Here is a 25,884-nt window from a genome sequence, read left to right as displayed (position 1 = left end):
TTTGTTGAAAGATATTCCATGAAGCTCAAGCCCTCTAACGATTGTTTAATGGTTATCATTGCCAAGGTGAACAGCAAACATAAAGCCATACAATAATGCCGATGTTGTCAAACAATACCTTGTTGAAAGATATCCCATGATAGTGTGAGCTTTCCAGCGAGGGCTGGCTTGTGCAATATCTATGCAAAGGAAACCATGCTTGAGATTATGGAAGCCCTGGAGAGGGTAGACATAGTTATGCGTTATCTTTGTAAAACGATGGACGTACTTGAATTGAATCATTGTGTAGGGAAAGATGTGATGGGAGAGAGCCACCAACCACCACCAGATAGGTATGAATGGACAGTTGAGCTTGTTTGATGATTTGGGTTAGGTTGACTATATTTCAGGTAGGATGAGGAAGACCAATGTCCAAGCATCTTGACAGTGGACTCCGGTATACCTTGAAGATCGGCAGTAGAAGCTGCTCCGATGCAAAAGGAATACCCCGAGAAAACATGAGGGGAGAGACAATAATGCTTTAGGGAGTGGTGAGGTGGTTTCCGAACCAGTAGTGTGACATGGGTCTAAGGATGGAGTGATGAATAGGGGAGGAAATTTGAGATGTCTAGTGTGAAAGCAAAAGGAAACTCGCACACTAGGAGATCAGAACAGAAAATAGAGGAGTACTGTGTGATTTGCAGGAGGAGGAATAGTGGGCCCAGACGGAGTTGTAGGAAGTGTGGACTGGGCAAGTCCTTTCTGCATGAGAATTAAAGCGGAAATTAAATGGGGTAGTAAGGTGGGGCTTAATCCAGCAGGAGGTCTGAGAGGGGTGGCAAGGAATGGGGTGTTTATTTATTTTTTCGCTGGTGGGGGAGCATGGTCTGTGGAACTCCTGGAAGCGAAACGAGAGAGGGAGTCAGAGATTACATAAAAAAGGAATGTGTCTGGCTGAGATAATGAAGTTGCAGGAAGTGCTCTGCCATGTCAGACGTCTCATAAGGGACATGATTTCTCAGGATTACTGACCAGAAGGTTGGGTGTTCAAGCCCCAGCACCACCAAGATGCCACTGTTGGGCCCTTGAGCAAGGCACTTAACTCCAGGTTGCTCCAGGGGGATTGTCCCTGTAATAAGTGCTTCGCTTTGGATAAAAGCGTCTGCCAAATGCATAAATGTAAATGCAATATGCATAACGCTGGTAATTAAATCATCTGATGAATAAGGGAATAAAGTGTGGAGCCTACCGCTAGGTGTCAGAGGTGAGCGATAACAGTGGGGCTTCCGATGAGAATGTGGAAGTTTGTATAGAGCAAGAAAACACTGTGTCTTACAAAGCGGCATTAATGCGCTCTTGGTTGCGCTCAGGTAGGGAACACCACTCAAAATGTAGTACAGAACAAAATAAGTTAATTATTTCACTAAGGACCCTTTCACAAGACAGTAGTGACAGCTATATTAAACTACGATGTCATGCTCCCTCATAGTGCCCACATCATGAGCTCTGTCTTTCCTAGTGAGTAGGGCATAGGGATGATAAATTGTATTGGAAAGTGCCCGTTACGTGATTTGGAGCGAAGGCGACCAACAAAACAGGAGTATCTTACTGAATGGAGTGATTAGACCCCATACAATAAGCACTGTACAGGATGACATGCCTGAATAATGATCTTAATTCCCTGATGGGGAACACTCGGGCATGCAACACAGTGAATGACATGCGAGTGAACCTTGACAGAGTTACCCTCATGTGATCACACTGTGAACACGTGATTGCCTGCTGTTACAATGAGAGCGAATGCGCTATTGACATGACATACTGGTTTTGATAATGATTCAGATGTGTTATGATGAACAGACAGCATGGCAACAGAAGGCCTATACCCATGACTAAATCTGAATGCATTTGATGGATATGATAAGAACTTAACTTATTTCTTTTGGAAAACAGCTGCTGCCTGAGCCGATGATTTTGACAGACTTGGTGAGGAGCGCAGTCCTTCCGCGCCAGGTCGTGCATTCCTATTGAGGATGCGGTGGCTTGATTGATGGAGATCTCCTAAGCAAATGAGATATGGATGAAGATCCGGGTATGCTGGTTGTTTTCTCCCCATGGGTTTGATGCACGCAGAAGTTGAGATGAAGTGACAGCATCATTGGAAAGGGAAGGCAGACTTCCAGAGATTTTCTGTGTGCTGGTTCTCCTGTGGCCTGGAGAGGTCGAAAGATGTCTATTATGATTCCAAGAGGGCGCGATCCCACTGAGAATCCGGAAATTTGCAGAAGTGTGTGGACTGCTGATTCTGGAAAAAAGGTAAGGAGCAGTGAATAATTCAGTGTCCATGCTGGATGTTAGTCAGAGAGCGAATTGGACTCGATGTCAGACAGAGCACACTGACACGGCAATGTGAGCAGACTTATAAAGCAATGGCTTACATGTGATTGGCTAGGAATTATCCAGCTAATGTTACGATGGTGTACAGCTGCTAGTCTTCCCACTAGAACTACGCTGTGCTTACATATCCAGCAGGTCTCCACTTTTAGCTTTGCTGACTCAACCATCAGCTTGATGTTCTGATGTTGTGTGGAGACACAGACAGTGTGTTCCAGATACTTCTTTTGGCCTCAAAATTTGTATCTCCCTATCTAACTCTGGGTGCTAATTTTTGAATTTCACATACAGTTAATTAAGTTTACTTAAAACTAAACGCTTTTGTTTATAAACTTTTTGAAGAACCCTGTGATAGATCATGCTTCACTGTTGCCAATGTCAAAAGTAGTAACATTTTAGACCTCATTGAGAAACATAAGCTATTGTATGTCAATCATAAACATATTTACTGTAAAACAATGTTTGTTTTGATTATTTTTTATGCTTATATTACATTTGTTAATTTATCAAAATGAATGAGTTGTCAAGATCCTGTCACTCTAGGTTTTTATCTGACAGGACTGTGGCATTATTGTCCAATGTCTGTCTTGTGTTTCATTGTCTGTCTTAGTGTGAGCATGCTGTTTCTGTTGTATTCCCTGCCATGCGCTCTTCGGTCTGTCTTGTTTGATGTATGGAGCATGGTGTCTGGATTCTGACTTCCTGTCTGGTTCGGTTTGGGTCGGTGTCGGGATCCGGACACTCATGCTCTATGTCTATCTGTTATTGGCACTTATGTCATCTTGGCAGCATGCACTCGCATCAATAGTTTGTCTTTCTCTTGCGAACACGAGTGTGCCTCGCATCGCACTCGCGTTGCACACCGGGGTTGCGAGCTGTCTTCATGTTGTGCTGAGGTTTGTTCACTTTGGTCTAAGGTGTCGTATGTGTGTGTGTGTGGCCGGAATCTTGCACAGGTGTCCTGTCTTGTTTTTGTCACCTGTTGCATGCATTGTGTACACTAAGGTCTCGTTTAGTGTAAGAATTCATCACTTTGTTTGGCGTTGCAACACATTCTCTCGTCTTGTTTGTTGGTTGGCATGGGCATTTATCGCCTCATTTTCTTGCCAATGAGTGCTCATTCCTTGTGTCATGTGTTTTGTAGTCTTGTGAGAGCATGTGACTTTTTTTTGTTTCTGTATCACCACGTGTCTCTCTGTCTTATGTCATCCTTGTTTGCCCATTATTAGTTTATTAGTCACACCTGCCCTGTCTTGTTAACCTGTTGATTTCTCTCCCTATTTAAGTCTCCTTGTGTTTGCTGTCCAGTGCCAGATCGTCTTGTTTCCAGTCTTGTGTGTCTTGTGTGATCCCGTCGGTCTTGTGAAGTTAGTCGGTCCTGTTTGTTCCTCATCCTATCACTGTCCGGTCTGGTTGGTCCTGGTTCCCCATTTCCCTCTGCCCCAGCCCAGGATTGTTAGTTTTCCCCTACAGGTTATTTATGTTTATTTTCCCCCTTGTGGGATTTTTGGTTGAGTTTTATTTTGTATTTAATAAATTCCCTTTTATTTCTTCAACCCTGGGTTCTGTCTCTGCATTCTCTGACAGAACGAACTGGCCAGAATGGACCCAGCAGATTTTTTTTCCGCACCAGCGTGCAGATCGCTTAAGGACAATGCGCAGGGTATGGCAGGAGGACAAGTCAGTGTGGGGATGTGCCCTTGAGTTTTTATCATTGCCCTTGGTCTGGGATATGATCAGTCCTGCCTAATCGATCTCTTTTGGGCAGGTCTGAATGAACCATTTAGATCTTGTGTCCTAGATCGGGATGAGGATGGAGGTTTTCTCAAGGCTGTCAGGCAGGCTATTAAATGGGAGGATTTTGTTTCAGCCTGTGCCTCAGAGGACTTCCATTCCTCATCCCAACCAGAGGACAGCAGAAGTGCCCCTCTGCCCGGAGTCTATCTACTACTCAGTCGCTGCCAGTATCCACTGCCATGGAGGATGTTCCCCTGCTGCTGCCAGTGGCCACAGAGGCCGTTCCTCAGTCGCTACCAGTGCCCACGACCACGGAGGCCATTCCCCAGTTACTGCCAGTGCCCACGACCATGGAGGTCATTCCCCATCACTGCCTGTGCTTACAGCCACTAAGGCCAATCCCCTGTCACTGCCAGTGCCCCAAGCCATGGTGGCCATTCCCCTGTCATTGCCCCCAGCCACAGAGCCCGTTCTCCTGTCACTGCCTGTGCTCATAGCCACAAAGTCTGTTCCTCTGCCACTGCCAGTGCCCACAACCACAGAGGTCGTTCCCTTGTCACAGCCTGTGCACACAGCCACTGAGATTGTTCCCCTGTCCCTGCCAGTGCTCACGACCAAGGAGATCGTTCCCCAGTCTCTGCCGGTGTCCCATGGAAGTGATTTGCCTGCTTGGGGATTGCCAGACCCCGCCTTTACCATGAGGTCTCCTCCCAGGCCGCCAGGACCTACCTCTGCCCTAAGACCTCCTTCCAGGCCGCCAGACTCTGACATGAGTAAAGTAGGCTTTTCCCCAGATTCCTACTAGCCCTAGCTCTGTAACCAGTGAAACTCAAAAAAATTTAAAGCAGATTGCTACTATAGAGGACTTATTTCTGTGAATATTTCAGGTTCCCATCTGGTCCCCAACCAGAGATATTCAACCCAAAATTGAGGGGAATTTAAAAAAAAATCACTTTCTCGCCCCCATAAAATAAATATATAAGAGAAGTCTCAAACCTGAAATGTTCTGCATGCATACTATACTTACCTAGGTACCCCCTAAGAAATAAGACTGAGACTAAAACCTTTCCCATTATAAATTGACCCTAAAAGTGTGACTTTGAGCAATCTTGAGCATTACATTGGGACTTAAGTTCAAAGTCTAAGGAACAAGAATGTGTAAAATGTTTATACTTTACCTTGTAATGTGCTCTAGAGATCAGTTTTTGTTCCAAGGAGCTAGGACCATCCTGAGCTGAGATATTGGGGTTTCCATAAACAGCTATATAACCTAAATTTGTCATGTGCCATGACACAAAGTTGGCCGTCGTGGTTAATCCAAGTAAAATAAACTGGTGGGTTTGCAATACCAATACACAGAGGTAATCACTCAAAAGAAAATTGAAAATGGTCAAGCAACCTGTATTGGACCACTTGAGATGGACTGACCCCATGACAACAATCATAGGTTTTGTAAGATGCTTTGTGGGACTGGAGTCAAGTTACAAAGCTTTCCAAGAAACAAAGATTGTTTGGCAAAAGTAAATGACAAAACAATCCACTGAAAGACTTAACTTACTTTAGCCCTGGAATGTCCAATATGTTTGTGAGGCCAGTCCAGTTTATGTCTAATAGCTGAATGAGAAAAAGAGTTGCACAAATAAATGGGAGAAAATGCAGTTATACATGTTCGTCAGAGAAAGATTATACAAATCACATGGCACAAAACAATAAACAAGTCTGAACATGCCTGGAGTTAATTTTATAATATTATTGGTGATAATATTGTACCACCAGTGCTTTCAAGGCAGTGAAGTCCCACTGTATAGTGAGCACATAAAAAGCAATGCTATGAACTGTTCAACATGAGAGACTGAAAACTGGACAGCAGTAAAAGAGAAGAGAGAGAGAAGGGGAAAGCACTAAAAATGGGGAGAGATGCAATCTAAACTGTACTCTTAGCTTGTTTTCCTCCGGGAGTTTGTTTCAAGGTGCCACTGGCACTGCAGAGGATTATCTGAAGAAGAGCGGCTGCCTCTATATTGCGTCAGAAAACTACAGTCAGACTGCAGGACACTGCATACAACACTCAAACCACTTCAGGGCTCATACACCTGCCTCATTCAAGCCCAGCAAGAGCCCCAAGAGTGCCAGAAATTGTGCTAAAATCACATTGAGTTGACCTGCTACTAATCTGGTACTGACTGTAGAATCTAGGTCAGAGACACTGACTGTCTGACACTGCTACACGTGGTAAAGAGCTGTTAAGATCATTTTTTGCCAGTTAGCAAATCTTTAAATAGAGTCTCTTAAATCTTGCAAATCCACAAAGGAAAACTTTTTTCTCTCTTTTTCTTCCTATTATAACTGGCCATCAGTTGTAGTTGAAGACATCCTTATACTTTGAAAACTATATATATATAAGGGCTGTCAGTGAATTACATGGTGTCCCGTTTAATTAATCGTGATTAATCGCATATACAAATATTTGCTGAGAAAGCCCCTCATACAACAATAACTCAATATATAATGATGAAATAATTATACATAAATGTCTTAAAAAACGATATATATATATATATATATATATATATATATATATATATATATATATATATATATATATATATATAAATATTCAGAAAATTTAAATGCATTACATTTTGTAGCAGAATTCATTGATGAGACCATACAATAAGCGGCTTTAGAATACAATGTATTGTTTACTACCATATTATTGATCATAAGTAAATCATTGGCATACAATTCACAGCAATCCATTTCACAAGTGAATTTGTCAATCAGTTGGAGATTTATTATGAGGGCTTGTTTAAGGACCCGTCAATGTACACCTGCATCAGACATCTCGGGTGTGTTGCGTCATAAACATCAAATATTTAGGTCACTGTGTCAAGTTAAATATAGTTTAATACGCAATCTTTAAACACATCTTCAGATACTGCCCTCTGAAGTAAACAGGTGGTACTACAAGCTTGCATTTCTCAGGAATCTTCCTTATTATGGTGCGATTAATTGCGTACATTTTTTTAACGCGTTATTTTTTGTCAAATTAATCGCACTGAATTAACACGTTATCGACAGCCCTATTATATATATATATATATATATATATATATATATATATATATATATATATACATACATACATACACACCAACACACAACCCTTGCAATGAAACAGAGATGGGACGTTTCACTGAAATAAAGTCAATTGCTGTTTTTGTATGGAATTTAATGACTGACGGTCAACATTGGTAAATAAACAGATTAAAGGTGATATATGTAATATTTTTTACTGTACTAAATTATAAATTGATCATAATATGTCATTAGAGAATTAGGAAACATGCAAAGTTGAAATACTGGCTTCTCCAATAACAGTGCTACAGCCAGTATATTCTAATTTGAAGTTTCCATTCTGGACGAAATTTCTGTTTATGTTTTAACCTGTGTGATCCTGCCAATTGCCCACTCATCAATAGTATTTTGACACTGCCGGGTTGTCAGATTTGAACAAGTTTGCAGGCAAACAACACTGTGTGCTCCAGCAATGGAAGCTAGCAAACAAACTGGATCAGAGATAACAGATTCTACCAGACCTAAAAAAGCCTCACCATCCGTCTAAAAACCACCATGACCAGAGGCACAGTAAAACAAGTATAAATATTGGAGATGCCTTTGGAAGATGGAGACAGCTTAAAGCCCAGAACTCCTGAGTTAGCTAATTTTCTTCTTAATAGGTAAGCATTGAGTGTCCCCTAAAATTAAATGTAATTTATCTCGGCTACTAGTATGGATGGACATATTGAGTAAATTCAAAATTTGAGTACTGGCATTCATACTCTGTGTTTCAGGTGCAGCCTGGTTTCAAGGTAGAGAGACACAGCTGGTGAAGTGATCCCGAATAATGCGGTGGAGCGGACGAGTGTGACAGAAAAATAAAACAGAAACCACAAGCTTGACTCAAAATTGACTCAATTTACGAATGAGATTACTCTATACGTTTAATGAATACTGACGTCCAAATCAAGTAACGTTACCCATGCCCATTTCTAGCGACTTGCTACAGTATTTATCTTTCTAATCTAATATAAAGTTTACACCCCTTTTAGAAGAGTTTATTGTATTTTGTGACTGAATCAATGAATGTGGCAACCCACATGAGCTTCGAGTCTGGGGCGGGGCAGACAACTCTACAATATTTTGAATTTGGACTGCAGTAACCATTTAAAATGCTTGTTTTACCTATAGCACCTTTCAGAGTGCTGGGGAAAGTTAGTGCATTATTTATTTACAATCTTGAATAAAATGCAGTGTTAGCATTTTCCTGAGTATTTGGTTTATTTTGAGGAATACAGAATCTGTGTCTATGCTTTGAGTAAGATGAGTACAGAGAATTGTTGCAAGATCCCACCTTCGTTTGATATCTTCTTTAATTATATACTGTATGCCAGGGGTTCTCAATGGGGGAGGTACTGCCACCCAGGGGGGGCATTCAAAGGATGCCAGGGGGCACTGAGAGCAAATTAGTTGAGAGGGGGGCATTAGGTTTCAAATGGGGGGGCGTTTATCAGTCATAATAATCAAATATATCGTCAAGTTCCTCTTTTCATTAAAACATTTATCTAGACTCTGAGTATGTCAGTTGGTTCTCAATTATACGGGTTGGTACGCAACCGCGGTTCATCTGATTTTGAAGTCTATCGATGCATCTGAAGTATCTGGTTTAGCAGTGACAAATACACAGGTGGAGGCACCTCGTCTAATGCCTCTGTATGGCTCTATAGATGGATACGGCTCAAGGGACAGAGCAGTGGGAGTGCAAAGCTCTTAAAGCTTGAGCTCTTAAACATGGCGCTTTGCGAGAATCAGTTAGGAAGCAAGATGCGAGAAGCAGAAACCAAATTTTTCTTTGCTTTCACTCTGATTCTTCAATTTTTTGGTCGATACAGCAGCTTACACTAAGATAGTACCACTAAATGTACTAATATACACAACAACGGCTCAACACACATGTCCCAAAGCTTGAAAACACAACGGAGGTCAGGATTTTCACTTAAAAATTACTTACATTTCAGGTTTCTCACCAAATTTCTCTCCCAGGCTGCATGTATTACTTTATTATACTTTTATTATACAAATTTCTGCTTTTATGTTCTGCATTAGAAAGTCATACAGGTTTGGAACAACATAAATTATGACAGAATTTTCATTTTGCATGAACTCTTCTGAAATTCTATCAGCCAAGATATTGTACTTCTAATTCAGAAATAACACATTCATTTTCAAACCAATTCCACCTTTTCCATGCTTTGTCTTCTGCATTCATCACAGAGGACTTTGAAAACAAAGTCCCTTGAAATTCCACCATAGGGTGCACCTTCCCTAGGCCTAAATCTAACCTTATATGAATCCTAAAAAAACAGTGCTCAAAACCTGACCTTCCATACAAAATGTCAAACAACTGGATTTTGTCATATATGGGTAGGTGACATGACATTTCAAGAAGTGGCAACAATGTCCTGCAGTGTGACATGCGATAATTAACATTTTCTTATATCATATGTGCATTTTTTATGAACTCATCATATTAAATGAGAGACTACAAGGCCAGTAACTTCAAGTAAATTACATACTTCACCATATTCAGTACATTCATATAAATTTGTACCTACTTTACAAACATTGCAAGGAATAAATGTTGAAACTTTAATTAAAAAAAAGTTTATATAAGTTAAACCTATGTGTAATATATTGTAAGCTGCTTTGGTAAGTCTGTGTCTGATAAAGACATAACTAAATTGTATCTATATCTAAAAATATCTGTTTCTATTAGAGCTAAATAATTGTCCAAAACAGTAGCTAAAAGAAGAAGTTAATTTATATGCCATGTACACTACAACAAAAAAATCCTCAAACTGGTTTCTAGATAGCTATAACATGCTAAATTTAATGAAGTAATAGCAATGTCCATCTCTGGTATAAGTTTATAAACTCACTGGTTTCTTTAGGAAGAAGACAGATAGAGCTCCAACCAGAGGCATGTTCCCCAAAAGAGGTTCAAGAATTACCCGCAGTACTCCATGCAGCTAGTTATGCATATAGACACAGGGAAAGAAAGAAACAGCACATTAAATGTTGAAACACAAATGCATAAACAAGCTAGGATACTTACAGGAAGTTTAGTGTATGTTTTTCAGAAGTGTGTCTTGTTAATCTATTCGTAAATATTTCCCTAAAAGGTGTTAAAAGAGGTAAAAGAGGATTGGCATTGACCAGATATGAATGAAAGCTCTGCTGCTTTAATTAGGAAGAACCAGTGTAGAGAACCTCAGTCTAAGTAAAAACAGTACTACTGTACAACGTGACATACATTTTGTGTTTTGCTAATTTTTCTGCTTCAGTTGTTTTGGTGTTGATTCACATTGTTTCTACATTATTGTGCAGAGTGATCAGATGCATTTAAAAAAATTGCAAAAAGCTTAATTGGCCCAAAAAATTTACTTTATCACAAAAACCCAAATATCACTGTTTTTTGGCCCAGGCACAAAATGACCAGCCAACATCATTTCACTAATCATATCAGCAACAACTGGAAAAGTGTGAATGAGTACTAGTCAGGTGAAATCACTCTATCATTCTGATTGGATTATAAGAGCAGACTAACTGCTATGAAAGGAGGGAAAAAGTGCTTCCAATCATTGTGTTCTTGTTAGCAATGTTTACCTCAAAAGTAAGACGTGCAGCCATCATTGCTTTGCATCAAAATGGCCTCACATGCAAGGAAATTGCTGCAAAGAATATTGCACCTGAAAGAACAATTTACTCATCAAGAACTTCAAGGAGAGCAGTGAAGCAGTGAAGAAGGCTTCAGGAGGTCCCAGAGTGTCCAGCAAGCACCAGGACCGTCTCCTCCTGAGGAGTCAGCTACGGAATCGTGTCACCACCACTGCAGAGCTTGCTCAATATTGGCAGCAGGTTGTTGTGAGTGCATCTGCATACACAGTGAGGCAAAGACTTTTGGACAATGGCCTGGTGTCAAGAAGGGCAGCAAAGTAGCCACTTCTCTCCAAGACAAACATCAAGGACAGACTGAAATTCTGCAGGAAGTACAAGGATTGGACAGCAGAAGACTGGTGTCTCTGATGAAGCCCCCTTCTGACTGTTTGGGACATATGGAAAATCGATAGTCCGGAGAAGAAAAGGTGAACGCTACCATGAGTCCTGTGTCGTGCCAACAGTGAAGCATCCTGAGACATCCATGTGTGAGGTTACTTTTCATCCAAAGGAGTGGGCACTCTCACAATTCTGCCCAAAAACACTACCATGAATAAAGAATGGTATCAAAACATCCTTCAAGAGCAACTTCTCCCAACGATCCAGGAGCAATTTGGTGATGATCCGTATATTTCCAGCATGATGGAGCACCATGTCACAAGGCAAGAGTGATAATGAAGTGGCTCGGAGATCATTACATTGAAATTTTGGATCCGCGGCCAGGCAACTTCCCAGATCTTAATCCCATAGAGAACCTGTGGTCAATCCTCAAAAGGCGAGTGGACAAGCAGAAGCCCACAAATTGTGATCAACTCTGAGTACTAATAAGGCAAGAATGGATCGCCATCAGTCAGGATTTTGCCCAGAAGCTGAAATCCAGCATGCCAGAGTGAATTGCAGAGGTTATGAAGAACAAGGGCCAACACTGTAAATATTGACTCTTTGCATAAATTTGAGTGTTTTTGCCAATAAAAGCCTTTAAAACTTATGAAACGCTTATCATTGTTTTCCAGTATACCATAGAAACATGTGAAAAAATAATCTACAAATACTGAAGCAGCAAACTCTTCAAAACACAAAATATCACTGCCAATACTTTTGGCCACAGCTTTACATCAAATAAACCGCTATGTCCCTCAGGCTGATGATAAATGTTTCAGTATCTTGAGACTTGTGCATTTATTTATTTAACTGCTGACAGCGTTCCACACGCTCAGTGAAATACTTTAAGGGCATTTACTGTGCCTTCATCACTTCAACTCTGAGCAACAGAACTATGTCCTTTTGTTTGGACAATAAGATCATTCATTACCTAAGAGCTCCCAATCAGAACATTCAAGTGAAAAGCCTTGCTCAAGCAATCATTTCTGGCTACTAAAATTGGACAAAATGGAGATGAGTTATATACATTCTCAGCTAGTGTATATATTATGGTATTTTTCCACCGAGTATCTTTCTGTAACAGTGATTGTGGCTTAAATGTTGTTGAATTTCTGTGAAAGGCTCGCCAGCTGATCAGATTGATCTGTGAAAGAACTGTGACACTAACTAGCCTTTTATAACTAACTCTGCAACACAATATTTTTCCTACTTGTTATTAATTCACTACTCTCTAATTTGAATACACACTTTCAGCCAATAGTCAGTGAACAATCTGTATAGTACAATAAAAAATTACATCATATATGGTAACACATAGAAATTACTCTGCAATGTATTAGTGGCAGAATTAAACAACCACCTAATTTATTTACAAAACAGTCAATGTGTGAACATGCATACAAATATGTATGTCTGTGTGTGTATATCTGATCCTCCACTACAAACAGTACAAGGACATTTCAGTATTTGGTTACGCCTATAAATACACACATCCATTCTGTAAAAATAGGCTTCATTCAGGCGACAAGAATTCCTTCCATGAATCATGTGGTTGCATCAAAATATAGGAAAGAACTTCTCTGTGTCTATCACATTAACTGTGTAGCCTTGGCTAACATAATCCATTGGGTCATGGAGAAAAACTCAACAAAAAGATTTGGCAGACACTTTTATCCAAAGCGACTTACAGTGCACTTATTATTGGGACAATTCTCCCGGAGCAACCTTGTCATGTTCTCTGTCTTTTGTTTTGTGCTTTTATGTTGAAGCTTAGTTTAGCTCCTGTTTCCTGTTTTGGTTTTTGTAGTCCTTTGTAGTTTCTTTTATTACCTTGTCTTGTTTCACTGTTGCCCTTTGTTTTTCACTTTTGGTATTCCTTAGTTTTCACTTTTGTCCCTTATGTAACGCCATAGTCTCTTTGTTAGCGTTTGTGTTTTCCGTCATTGCTTTCACCTGTCCCTCGTTAGTTTGCCACTGGTTTCTGTTTATTACCCTGTCATCTTGTTTGAGTTCTGTCTGTTCATTGGCCCCTGTTTTCCCATGTCCATGTATTTAAACCCCGTCTGTTTGTTCAGTCGCTGTCGGTCGTTGTTTGTGAATGGATGTATGGATCGTTTCATGTTTTGCTGTTCTTGCTCCCTGATGTTAATTCGTGTTCGTTCCCCTTCGTGGATGTTTGTCAACTTGTGTTCACCCGTGAGTAACTGTGTTTTTGAATGCACTTTTCCCATCGTGGACTTTTGATTTATCCCAATGTTTGTGTTCTTTTCATCCGTGTGTTAGTTTGACTTTGAGTTTATTTTCCCCTCGAGGATGTTTCTTTTGTTCCCGTGCTTTTTCATCTGTGTACATATATGAAATAAAACTGTGTTTGGATCCGCATCTGCCGTCTCCCTTCTCCTGATTACCCAGATCGTGACAGAACGACCGACCACACAATGGATCCAGCGGTTATCCGGCATGCTGCCGCCTCCTGGAACTGAAGCAAGGAAGCCGTCCAGTGGAGGATCACATTAGGGACTTCCTGTAACTGGCGAGCGCCACCAACTATCCTGACTCCTCCCTGGTGGTGTTCTTCCAGGCTAGCCTGACCGGTACGCTCCAGGAGCGGTTGCCGCCGACGACACGGGGCTGGACGCTCTGTGAATTCATGGAGGAGACACTTCTGGCATGCGGCTCACTGCTTACTGTGGAGGTGGTTGAGGATCCTGCCTCTCCTCCCACGGCGGTGACCCTCCAGTCGTCCTTGGCTCATCCTCTTTCACCTGCCCCACCGGTCAGCGAGCTCGCCCCCACGCCAGTCCCATCTGTCAGCAAACGCACCCCCACGCCAGTCACTCTCTACGAGCCAGTGCGGTCCACTTCGTCTGCCCGGAGGAGGAACAGAAGACGGGCTTCCGCCTTCCGGCCAACGTCATCCACGGTCAGCGAGCCAGAGCCCACGCCTGTCACGGTGAGCGAGTCAACGCCTACGCATGTCACTGTGAACGAGCCTGTAGCCTCGACCATCCCTGAGCCAGCGCCTGTAGCCTCGACCGTCCCTGAGCCAGCGCCTGTAGCCTCGACCATCCAAGAGCCAGCGCCAGCAGCCAGGACCGTCCAACAGCCAGCACCCCTCGAACCTTCTAGGGCTCCGCCCCCTCAAGCTTTCCAGAGCTCCGCCCCTCGAGCTTTCCAGAGCTCCTCCTCTCGGGCCTTCCAGAGCTCCGCCCCTCAAGTCACTCGAGCCTTCCAGGGCTCCACCCCTCAAGTCACTCGAGCCTTCCAGGGCTCCACCTCTCGAGTTTCTAGAGCTCCGCCCCCTGAGCCTCCTACGGCTCCGCCTCTCAAGCCTCCTTCGGCTCCGCCCCAGAGCCCCCTACAGCTCTGCAACCAGAGACTCCAGAGCCTTCTAGAGCTCCGCCTCCCGAGCCTCCTACGGCTCCGCCTCCAGAGCCTCCCGAGCCTCCTACGCCAGAGCCTCCTACGGCTCCGCCTCCAGAGCCTCACGAGCCTCCCTCGTCTTCGCCTCTAGAGCCTCCTGCGGCGCCACCTCCCTCTGCCCTGCCTCCTGGGCCTCCCATGGCACCGCCCCCTGAGCCTCCTGAGCCTCCCACGGCTCTGCCTCCTGAGCCTCCCACGGCTCCGCCCCTGAGCCTCCAGAGCTTTCCACGGTTCCGCCTCCCTTGGCTCCGTCCCCTGAGCCTTCCTCAGCTTCGTCTCCTGAGCCTTCCAGGTCTCCGCCCCTAAAGCCTCCTACGGCGCCACCGCCCTCGGCTCCGTCTCCTGAGCCCTCCTCGGCTCCGTCTCCTGAGCCCTCCTCAGCTCCGTCTCCTGAGCCTTCCTCAGCTCCGTCCCCAGAGCCTTCCAGGCCTCCGCCTCTAGAGCTGCCTACGGCGCCACCGCCCTCGGCTCCACCTCCTGAGCCATCCTCGGCCCCCTGAACCGGCCCTTGCCAAGTGGCCAGCCCCCGGGTCATCTAAACCGGCCTCTGTCCTGTGGCCACCTCCCAGGCCCCCCGAACCAGTCCCTTTTCCTTGTCTGCCCCTTGTTGCCCCCTGGACTGCCTGTCTGCCCCTCGTTGCTCCTGGACTGCATGCCTGCCCCTTGTGCCCCCATGGACTGCCTATTTGCCCCTATTGCCGCCTCGGACTTCCTGTTTGCCCCTGGTGCCCTCACTTTGTTTCTCGTGTTTTTTTTTTTGTTTTTTTTTTTTTGTCATTTATTTTTTAGGATCGTCTAGAATCCGATCCTTTGGGGGGGGGGGGGGGGGTTCTGTCATGTTCTGTCTTTTGTTTTGTGCTTTTATGTTGAAGCTTAGTTTAGCTCCTGTTTCCTGTTTTGGTTTTTGTAGTCCTTTTGTAGTTTCTTTTATTACCTTGTCTTGTTTCACTGTTGCCCTTTGTTTTTCACTTTTGGTGTTCCTTAGTTTTCACTTTTGTCCCGTGCAAACCTGGAGTTAATTGCCTTGCTTAAGGACACAATGGTGTTGGCTGTGGAGATCGAATCAGCAACCTCCTGATTAACAGTTATGTGCTTTAGCCCACTATGCCACCACCACTCCACGTTATGCAATACATAAGAGAGCAACTGTATATCTGTTGTGAACACATTCTATGTAACACAATCTACTACATTGTTGTGGCACAATAATCACTGTATTATGAGATTTAACAATATACCTGTATACTTTTGATCCCTGCTCTACAGTAGTACCTTTTGACATCCACATCGATTTCAGTATTTCCAACAAAGCTGTAAAAGAAAAGACAAACATAAAACCCTTTAGAACAAGCAAGATGCTAACCTTAAATAAAAAAACAAAATGTATCAAATTATATGAGAAAGGTTTATCAAAGTGACCTGATCTGGAGGTCCATGATGATCTGCCGTTTGTCCACATTCTCAGTATAAATTTTTACCCCATTGATCCTGAGAGGCTGCAATAGAGATGAGCACAGATGCCCAGTCAGGGGGGGGTTGACATTTCATTAACCAGCATTCCCCCACATAGCCTTGACAACATAAACTATTTCTATGTGACAGCTAGTCAGCTGTCTTTTCCAAACGCAAAAGTTTTACATTCGTCAACCTTCCCACTCCAGGAGCGGTATAGAGCCTTTTTAGTAGCAAGTTAAGCAATGATAATCTCTAAATAAAATTTGAGACATAGACCAAACTAGCTAGAACGATACACTGAGTGGCTTTTATTGTCAGCCAAATATTTCACTGTATTATAATTATCCTTTTTTTATAATTATAATTCTCCAAAAAAGGAAGAATGCAGATGATGACACACTTTAGGTCATCAGATCTGTTAATGTGTACAAATTATAAGCTGTTTAAGTAAAGACAATTTTGAACACATGCATCTCCTTATATGATATCACATGATATTTTGGCAGTACATTTTAGAGAAGTAAACAAAAGTCCACATTGCACAAGTCCCCTACATGATCTTCACAACAGAACAGAAGTGACTTTTCAACTAATGCCTAGTCTATAACTACACAGTTTAAGGAAGTGCACACCGATTCATGAAGCAGTAAGAAACTGATTTGCCTGACTAGCTTGTTTGCATTTAAATTGTTTGGGGCAGTTATCTTGAAGATATTTCTAGCAAACACAGGTCAAATTTAATGAATTCTATAATTATTTATAAATCTATGTCATTAAAATATATATAAAATCGGGTTCACACTCGTAAAATGTATTAGCCTGGATTTGAAAGGCATGGCTAATGAAATTATATTACTGGATTATTTTGTCTCAAAACTGTAGTACTAAATCAATATTATGTTTTTTTATTATATAAATAATAACAAAATTCTCTAGACAAAGAGAATACTTCAAAATTAAAATATTAAAAAGGTCCAGGTGATGAATTGCACTGAATGTGACATTTCATAAAAAAAAAAAATTGTGAGGCAATATAAATGCATATATTCAACACTGCCATTCAGCACTTTCACAGTGCCTATAAATGAAATATCATGCATAATATTGAAATATATCGCTTAAATATTTCAATAGCTTACAAGCCCTTGATTGAGACTAAACTGAATTATCTTAAAATCAATAGTTTTAATTTTAAACATGACCACAAACTGTTAACTTACGGTAAGTAAATATATATTTTTTTCATTGAAAGGAATGGTGGACTCAGGACAGGAAACAATAGGGATCAATGTGGTAACAGAACGTCTTGGTTACGTATGTCAACTCAGTTCCCTGAGATGAAGGGAACAAGACATTGAATCACAAAGCTGATGCTATGGGGGAGTGTCCTTCTACACAACCTAGTTGAAACCTTAGGGCTATGGTGTTTAAGCCCTGCCCTTTTAGTCGTGAAGCTGTCCGGTATAAAAGAGGGTGCGCAAACACCATTCCTCAGAATTTTGTGACTGAGGGACAAAGAGGCCGCACTATGCGACATAAACCTCCCAGAGAGGAAACATGATGCTGCAGTCCCTCGGGATGACAACCAAAAGTGAATGACCCTCATGGTGAGCCAGGTGGGAAACACTCAGAATATATATGAACTATGGACATATAGAATTAAATAACCCCTTCACAATCTCAGTCGGGAAGAAGTTTTATTTCTATCGGGAAGACACGCAGGTTTGAGTGAAGATTAAGATGCCATTTATTTGATAAATGTAAAACAAAGTAATGTCTCTATCTTTGGCATAGGCCCCGTCCAGCGGTCCAAGGGAGTTGTACCCAGAACCGTCATGTCCTGCCAGAGATAGGAGACAGGGGCGAGGAGCCTACCCCCGTGCGGGACAGGGCTCAACTTGTGGTGGTGTGGTGGTGGAGGTTGCCGTGTTAGCACACTGAAACAGCAATGGGATAGATTGTGAGCAGGCTTATAAAGCAATGGCTTACATGCGATTGGCTAGGAATTACCCAGCTAATGATGTGATGATGTACAGCTGCTAGTCTTCCCGCTAGAACTACACTGCGCTTCCATTTAAAATGAAAGTGCTTGTGACTTTGGGAGAATGCAGGCGGTTGTGTAAAATGACAGGGAACCCGTACTTGAAAAGAGGGGCATAAATGTATGTTTGGCCAATTCCAGATTGTGCCCTACACTTGAGAGAGGAGATCCCTCATCAGTTGTATTTCCCATGGAGGGTCATCCAAAATCTCTATAATTTCTAGAAACCAAGACTGGTTGGGCCACTTTGGCACAACCAACAGAATCGTTTACTTGTCCTCTCGGACATTGCATATGACAGAGTGAAGGAAGCACACTGGGGGAAATGCGTATTTGCATTTCACAGGCCATTTGTGGGCCATTGCGTCCACTCCTAGCAGAGCTTGGACTTGGAGTACCAGAGAGGACAGTGGGCATTCCGCGGAGACAAATAGATCGATCTCCACATTGCTGAATATTTACCAAATCCCCAGGACAGTTTGAGGATAAAGTTTCCATTCGCCCAGCATCATCCCTTGTAGTGACAATAGGTCCACACAGTAATTCATACGGCCTGGAACATATGTCACTCACAGGGAGAGGAGATGACGCTTGTTCCACAGGAGGAGGTGATGCGTCAGTCACATCATTGGTAGGGAACGAATACCGCCTTGGCGGTTTATGTACACCACAACTGTCATGTTGTCTGAGTGAATTTGAACATGATAATTAACTATTTCAGCCTGAAAATCATATAAGGCTAGGAAAACTGCTGACAAATCCAGGTGGTTGATGTGCCACACCCTCTGCGCACCTATCCAGGTAGCGAAATATATATATATATATATATATATATATATATATATATCAAGCGGCAAGGCGGAGTAAGTCTGCGGTGAGTCTTCTTGTTGTCATGAAGATCCTGCCCGCTGACTAGTGTATGTCGACGGTGTAGTAGTAGAAGGTTTCTAGATGAAAGATTAATCGCTGTCTTGAAGGAAGAACATTTTGAGGAATGGTGTTTGCGCACCCGCTTTTATACGTGCCTAAAAGGCCGGGGCTTAAACACCATAGACAATTCTGACGTTATTATTGAAAGGTTTCAACTAGGTCGTGTAGAAGGACACTCCCCCCATAGTATCAGCTTAGTGATGCAACGTCAACTGTAATAAATTGTAAGGGAACAAGGAAATGACACTTCAGACTAAAACTTGTATAGACTACATGAGCACTATGACTCAACATGCAGAAATTGCTAATACACTTTATTTATTTCTGAAATTTCAACACCCTCCTACATAGTATTTCCTTTTAAGATAACACACAGCAGCTGAATAATTGGAAACAACTACAGAATTATTTAGAGAGAAATGAAAAAGAAGTGTATTTGAATATGCTTGTGTGCATATAATATAAGGTGCAGATTAATACTTGTACAATTGGGCCAGTGTTCTGTAAAATGCTAAGTTATATTAAATTAAAGTTATTTAGAAAATTATGAACAGAGACTTTCTAATAAAGTCATCTCCACAAAAGTTGAATGTACATTAGCTTTCTACTGACCTCTCGGAGTGTATGTGCATGTGTGTGAATACCTTATCTCCAAGATCAATCTTGCTGAAGCTGAACGTGCTGAGGTGGGCATTGGCTTCTTTTATGGCTGGCTCAATTGTTTTTTTAAACAGCTTCTCCACAAACTGACACACATAAGGCCACATCTGTTTCACTGTCTGAAGGGCAGAAAAGTGGAACTGTTCAGTGCTAGGCAAACACTATGTTAAAATTAAGGCATTTTCATTTTTCACTGAACTGAATATTTCACAGGACTGAACTGCTGTTTGATTTTGTTGTTTTCACATTTGACAAATATAACAAGGTGCACAAATTCTTTTGAACAGGCCTGGGGACATGTTGGAACTTGTCTAATATTACAGGCATTTGGAAACAATCCCCATGCAAACAGAAGATGTAGCTATAATGCATTTTAGTGCCGGTGTATACATATAACTGTAGTAAAAGTGCTAAGATGCATGAAGAATAGTTATCCTTATTAGTTTTGACAAGTTTCAAAACATCAGTGATACTTTTATGTTTAATAAAATAGCTTTGCATAAGTTTGAATATTGCAGAAGCATGAGACCATTCAGGTACATAAATTAAGCTACTGGGCAAACTACCAATGAAATATTCAAATTAGTCATGCTGCATGAAGCCTGGTTGTGCGTAGTGCAAAATGCACTGGATTACATCACCACCAGTGTACAAGCACGGTTATCTCCCAAAGTGTGTGTGTGTTACATGCACTAATTTTCATCAATCCGAATAAATAAAATCTGATTGCAGATTCTGAATGTACTGTGTATATGCCCCCTAAACTTTGCAGTCTGATACAAATATTAGTTTACATGTGCATTACATGTAATCCGAACCAAACTCCTGCACATGTGAAGAGTGTCAGTCATTGCATTCTGAAGAAGCGGAGAAAAGCTGAGAAAGCGAGAATGCCACCAAAGTCCATAATTGCCATGTTTGCTTTGTTGTGATATCTAAAGACATATGCCAGAAAAGCTTTCTTCATATGTTACTCAATCTACTCGACAAACAAAGAATTAGAAGCAGCGTCTAATACCCTGTCTGACTTTATGTATTTGCCTCATGCCCATTCCTCCAATCTAAACACAGGCATCTCTGAATGCGAGTACTAAGTTAAGACTGGTGGGTAAGAATTGTTTCTGTTTTCCTTAAAGAAGTTTAAAGATATGGAATGGAAACAAATTAATAGGGACTTTAAGCAACAGCCGCAGATGGGACGCTACGCAACAATTACTAAACAATAATGATGTTACATTCCCTGTTGTCTTTTGTTTTTGTGCTTTTATGTTGAAGTTCTTGTTTAGTTCCTTGTAGTTTCATTTTATGTTTGTTTTTCCCCTGATTATTTTCTGTGACAAGGCAGGCAAAGAATGAGGATCTAAGTGCGGCTTTATTAAAATAAACAAGAAAACTCAGAGTAAAGAAAAACACAGGGAACCTTGCACAGAGCATAACAAAACATGCAAGAACTGACAAACTATCTGGGGAAAACAAGGGCTTAAATACACAAGGGAACAAACAAGGGAACGAGGAACACCTGGGGAAACAATCAGGGAATGACAAAAAATAATCAGGGAGAACCAATCATAAAATAGAATTACAAGGAACTACAAAAACCTAACAACCTGTGACAAATGATGGCTGAATGGAGCTTTTAATCATTCAAGGAAAAACAAAAGGTAGGCTATTTAAAACAGCAAGAGGAGGGATGCTTGTAGTGTTAAATAACTGTCAGAGAAAGAGTTTTACTCTTGTATGAAATATATAGCCTACATCAAAAACCAGATATTATTATTAATAGGCTACAGATATGTTTCAGGTTTCTTTATTTAAAGTCTATAACCGTGTGTAATTTAACATAAGTTTTGAGGAGGTTGTTTAGGCTATTTACTGTTTTCACTTTGCATCATCTCTTGTAAAACATAATCGAGCATTACGGCGAAGATTATCGTGTATAAATATGCATACACACCACATCTCATTTTAGAATACGATTGAGAAAATATTCGGATTCAAATGTTTACATGGCTAATATTTTTCTTTTAATCTGATTATTTTAGGTCTACACCATCCCTTCAATCGTATGGAAATGTAATTCGTATCCAGCTCAATCAGATAATTTTTGTGTTTACATGAAGGCTTTTCAGTCCGATTGAGCTATCAGTCAGATTCTAAACAGATTATTTGGTTGCATGTAAACGTGGGGAGATAATACAAAAAGAGTTGTATATGATGATAACTAGAGATGATGAGGGATGAACAATTATTTATCTCATCGTTTTCTCACCTTATTTATCCACTCAACTCTCTCCACATCTGGATAATGAACCTGGTGGGGAAAATAAATTAAACAAATCCATAAAATGAAAAATATATATGTGACAAAACAATGAAAGAGGGCAAACAAGACAACTTCTATAAAAGTGATTCAATAAAGAAACCACTCTGGAAATCACAAACAAACACACACTTGGTCTACACATAGCATGAATAGTAAACACCGTCAATGTCTGATGAAATAAAAAGGGTTTTCTGTTTAAACATGTAACTGGTTTCCTACACAAAAAAGTGTGACCCACATCTATTTTTCCCTTCTATCACTGCATTTTTCCCACATTCCTTTACTACAGGGGCTTTAGCTTATTTGAATGCTCACTACAGCAGTACAAGCATGATTGCAGTTAAATCCCTGCAAAGGAAAAGTGGAGGAAAAGTGCTTCATTAGTACCACATCAGAATAGTAGAGGTGCAAATGACACACTCAGGGCAATAAGGCACACTTCCCAATAAGGATGGCCCACTGGCCTGGTGCCAGTGTGAGAGAGTTTTGGGTCAATAGAAGGAACTGTCACTTGCCCTATCAGGTCAATGCATCATTGCCTGTAAAGGTTATAATCATTCTCATCTTGTAAATATGTTTTTATGCCTTGCATCTTAAACATTGTATGAACATGTATTGAAAATTGTTGTTGCAAATTTTGCTGATTTAAATTTACCACCAAGGTTACATTATATTGCTGGATAACATAGATAAGGTTTAGCCAGAATTATGAAAATGATCTGGTATTGTCATTGAGGCATAGATGGATTGAAAATAAATAAAATCAATCACTAATGTTTTGCATTTTATGACACTATTTTCCAGCAATGCTAGTTTATTGCAAAGAGAATGTAACATTTATATATTACCATTACAAAATATAGCACACATACAAACAAACATATATATTGCTACAAATAAATGTGATATAGGAATATTTTTCTTTTCTTTTTTTATTGTGATGGGACCAGTGAAAATGTTGGTATGGTAGGGCTGGACGATATGGCCAAAATTGTTATCACGATATACATTTGCACATTGCACTTTCTTTTTTTATTTCAAAGTTGATGGAAGAAAAGAAAAAAACAAATTCTAAACAATCAAAATAGTCTCTACGAAACTGCCCAGGGGGTGCAGAGACGGCCAAAGCAGTGGGGTCTGTGGGATCTTTTACTAATTTGACCATCTTTTACCGTTTATCAATTGAAAATGAATGTTAAAAGATCATCTGTTTGTTCTGAAGAATAGTGACATCAGTCCAGTATTTGTTGGAATATTTTTACATTAAAATTAAATCTTTTTTATATTTCTTTAGATTCAGATACCCAAGTATGGGGGCATAGAAGCCCTTTTGACTGTGGAATGATGCAGAATGTGGGTTCAGGGGTGTCCCGAGAGAAAATGTAGAAAATGTTTTCTTTTTTATTTAAAAAACATTTGTATATTTTCATTAAAAAGAGAGACTAATCTACCAAATAGTAATTTTAGTCTTTCTTATCCATTCCAGACATCTAATTAATTTTCACAAAATTAGAACAGAAATCGATTTGTTTATTATTAAAGGCTCGTAACATGCTGATTAATAAAGATACATTTAGAAGGGAAAAACGTTATGGTCTAAAAGGTGCTTTGAAACCACGTTAACTCATGCGGCGCTTCATGTTTACACACATGCAGGGAAAAGAGGCAACACATGCGGAGCGGGACAGGGTAGAATTGAAGCATGTGTGGTGCTAGAGAACAATATTCAAGATTACAGCGCAGAAAATTAGAGCTGTTGTCCACATCACTGTTGTTCTGTCGCACTCTTTACTAGAGACGATGAGAGGGCGCAACCGTTGCCATGAAACGCAGCTTGAGAAAGCCGAACTGCTTGTGTTTTAGCGACACGCAGTAATTCATCAAAAGCTTATCGTGGATTTTCTTTATCGTGATAAATATCGATATCGTTTTATAAACAAATATTATCACGATATTCTTTTTCAAATCATTCGATATCGATATTTATCACGATATTGAATCACATTTGCACATTGCACATTTTTATTAATTTCCAAAAAAAGAAGAGAAAACAAAGTCCTAAAAAGTCTAAATAGTCTTAACAAAACTACATTTGGGGCCCAGACATAGCCAATGCAATGGTGTCTGAGGGATCTTCTATGAAAATATTACATATTATAGAGTTTATCAATTGAGTGCAGTTAGATATGAATGTTATAAGATGATCTATTCATTTTGAATCATAATGACATTATATATATTTATATATTTTTTAAATCATTGCCAATTTTCTTCACAATAAGAAATGCGCAGTGACACACAGTGACATATATTATGATTCAATAAGTCGCGAGCCAACATGTTATAATATAGCTACACTCATGCGCGCTCGAGGGATAAGCGACCCGGCAACAGATCAGCCGGTTGCAATTTCAAACTCTTCCCCCTTAGATCGGGACATTCCTGCAACTACCGCACAGAGAAATGCCAGTTTCGGAGTTTATAGTTATTTACATGACCTTCTTCCATATTATCTTAACTTTAATAATGATATAACGCATTAAATATAACTGCATTTAAGATGTAACGGCGGGGTGTTTCCTTTAATGACGCAAGTTTTGATATACCCTGATCAATGTGTGTGTGGCGGGTTTAGGTGATTTACTTGGAATTTTTTTTAGGTTACAAACTGGTAATTACAAGGGTATTATGCTATAAATGTGGTTTATGAGGACATTTCTAGTGTCCCCATAATTTAAATAACTTAAAATAAACATACTAAACAATGTTTTACTGGAAATGTAAAAATGCTGAAAGATTTTTGTTAGGATTAGGGGATAGACTCTATATCGTACTGTATCAAAATCATTATGTCTATATGGAGAGTCCTCATAATGATAGCTGCACCAACATCAAAGAAATTTATCATCCAAAAATGACATGTATGACTTTCTTTCTTCTGCAGAACACAAATTAAGATTTTTAGAAGAATATCTCAGCTCCGTAAGTCCTCACAATGCATGTGAAAGATGCCCAAAACCTTGAAGCTTCAAAAAGGACATAAAAGTCCTTAAAAGTCCAAAGGCTGCATAAAAGATCCATAAGACTCAAGTGGTTCAATACATGTCTTCTGAAGTGATTCTGTACGTTTTGCATGAAAACAGACCAAAATATAACTCTTTTTTTCACTATAAATCTTGACATCAGCAGTCTGCTTGATGATCCTGATTTCAGTGCATGCATCAAACACTAGTAGGTGTAATCGAACTTGAAATTGTGATCGTGCCTAAAGATCAACGCAAGTTTTGCTTCAGCACCAGCTCCACTTATTCCACAACGAGAGTGCTTCTGTATTTACTTTGTATTTTTACATTATAATTCCCTCATACTTTGCAATCTACATCACCTGGAAAGTTTAGAGTGTATCTGGACGGTGAGTTGTGTAATTTTTATGGTCCAGAGGTATTGTAAGACTACACATTACTAACAGTAAAGTAATTTGATGAAACTGTGATCATCTGTGAGATCAATGTTATATCTTACCACTTAATAACTAAAAATGTTGTTAAATTGTATAGAAAACAAAATTGGCTAATTGTGGTCAATGACGGATGGACAATGACAAAAATTAAGCAGTGAAACAATCTTTTAAAAATATTAATATTTGAAAAACATTTGTCCACCAAATCAACGCCAGCTGGTGTATTCAACATGCATGTAGCCATTTAGCTGCAAAAAAACAAACAAACAGGGGACCCCTTTTTAAAAAATACAAATCTGATATTTTTAAATTGTATAAAAAGGC

The 25,884-nt window shown here is 40.5% G+C and overlaps 1 protein-coding gene across 1 annotated transcript in view; it reads right to left on the bottom strand.

Annotated features, from left to right (window-relative positions):
- Positions 1 to 25,884, bottom strand: part of LOC127648104 (extended synaptotagmin-2-like) — a 54,043-nt gene that overhangs the window by 25,748 nt on the left and 2,411 nt on the right. Inside the window, exons 2-7 of the mRNA XM_052133042.1 lie at positions 22,047 to 22,088; positions 19,762 to 19,896; positions 16,111 to 16,187; positions 15,930 to 16,002; positions 10,110 to 10,199; positions 5,669 to 5,724 (exon numbers count right to left, since the gene is read on the bottom strand). Of these exons, the coding sequence (XP_051989002.1) occupies positions 5,669 to 5,724; positions 10,110 to 10,199; positions 15,930 to 16,002; positions 16,111 to 16,187; positions 19,762 to 19,896; positions 22,047 to 22,088 (473 nt within the window). The remainder of the gene's footprint in view (positions 1 to 5,668; positions 5,725 to 10,109; positions 10,200 to 15,929; positions 16,003 to 16,110; positions 16,188 to 19,761; positions 19,897 to 22,046; positions 22,089 to 25,884) is intronic.

This window comes from Xyrauchen texanus, chromosome 1 (assembly GCF_025860055.1).
Source record: "Xyrauchen texanus isolate HMW12.3.18 chromosome 1, RBS_HiC_50CHRs, whole genome shotgun sequence".
Classification (NCBI taxonomy): Eukaryota; Metazoa; Chordata; class Actinopteri; order Cypriniformes; family Catostomidae; genus Xyrauchen; species Xyrauchen texanus.
Note: the sequence above shows the minus strand (reverse complement) of the source record. Positions and strands in the feature narration are given on the sequence as shown.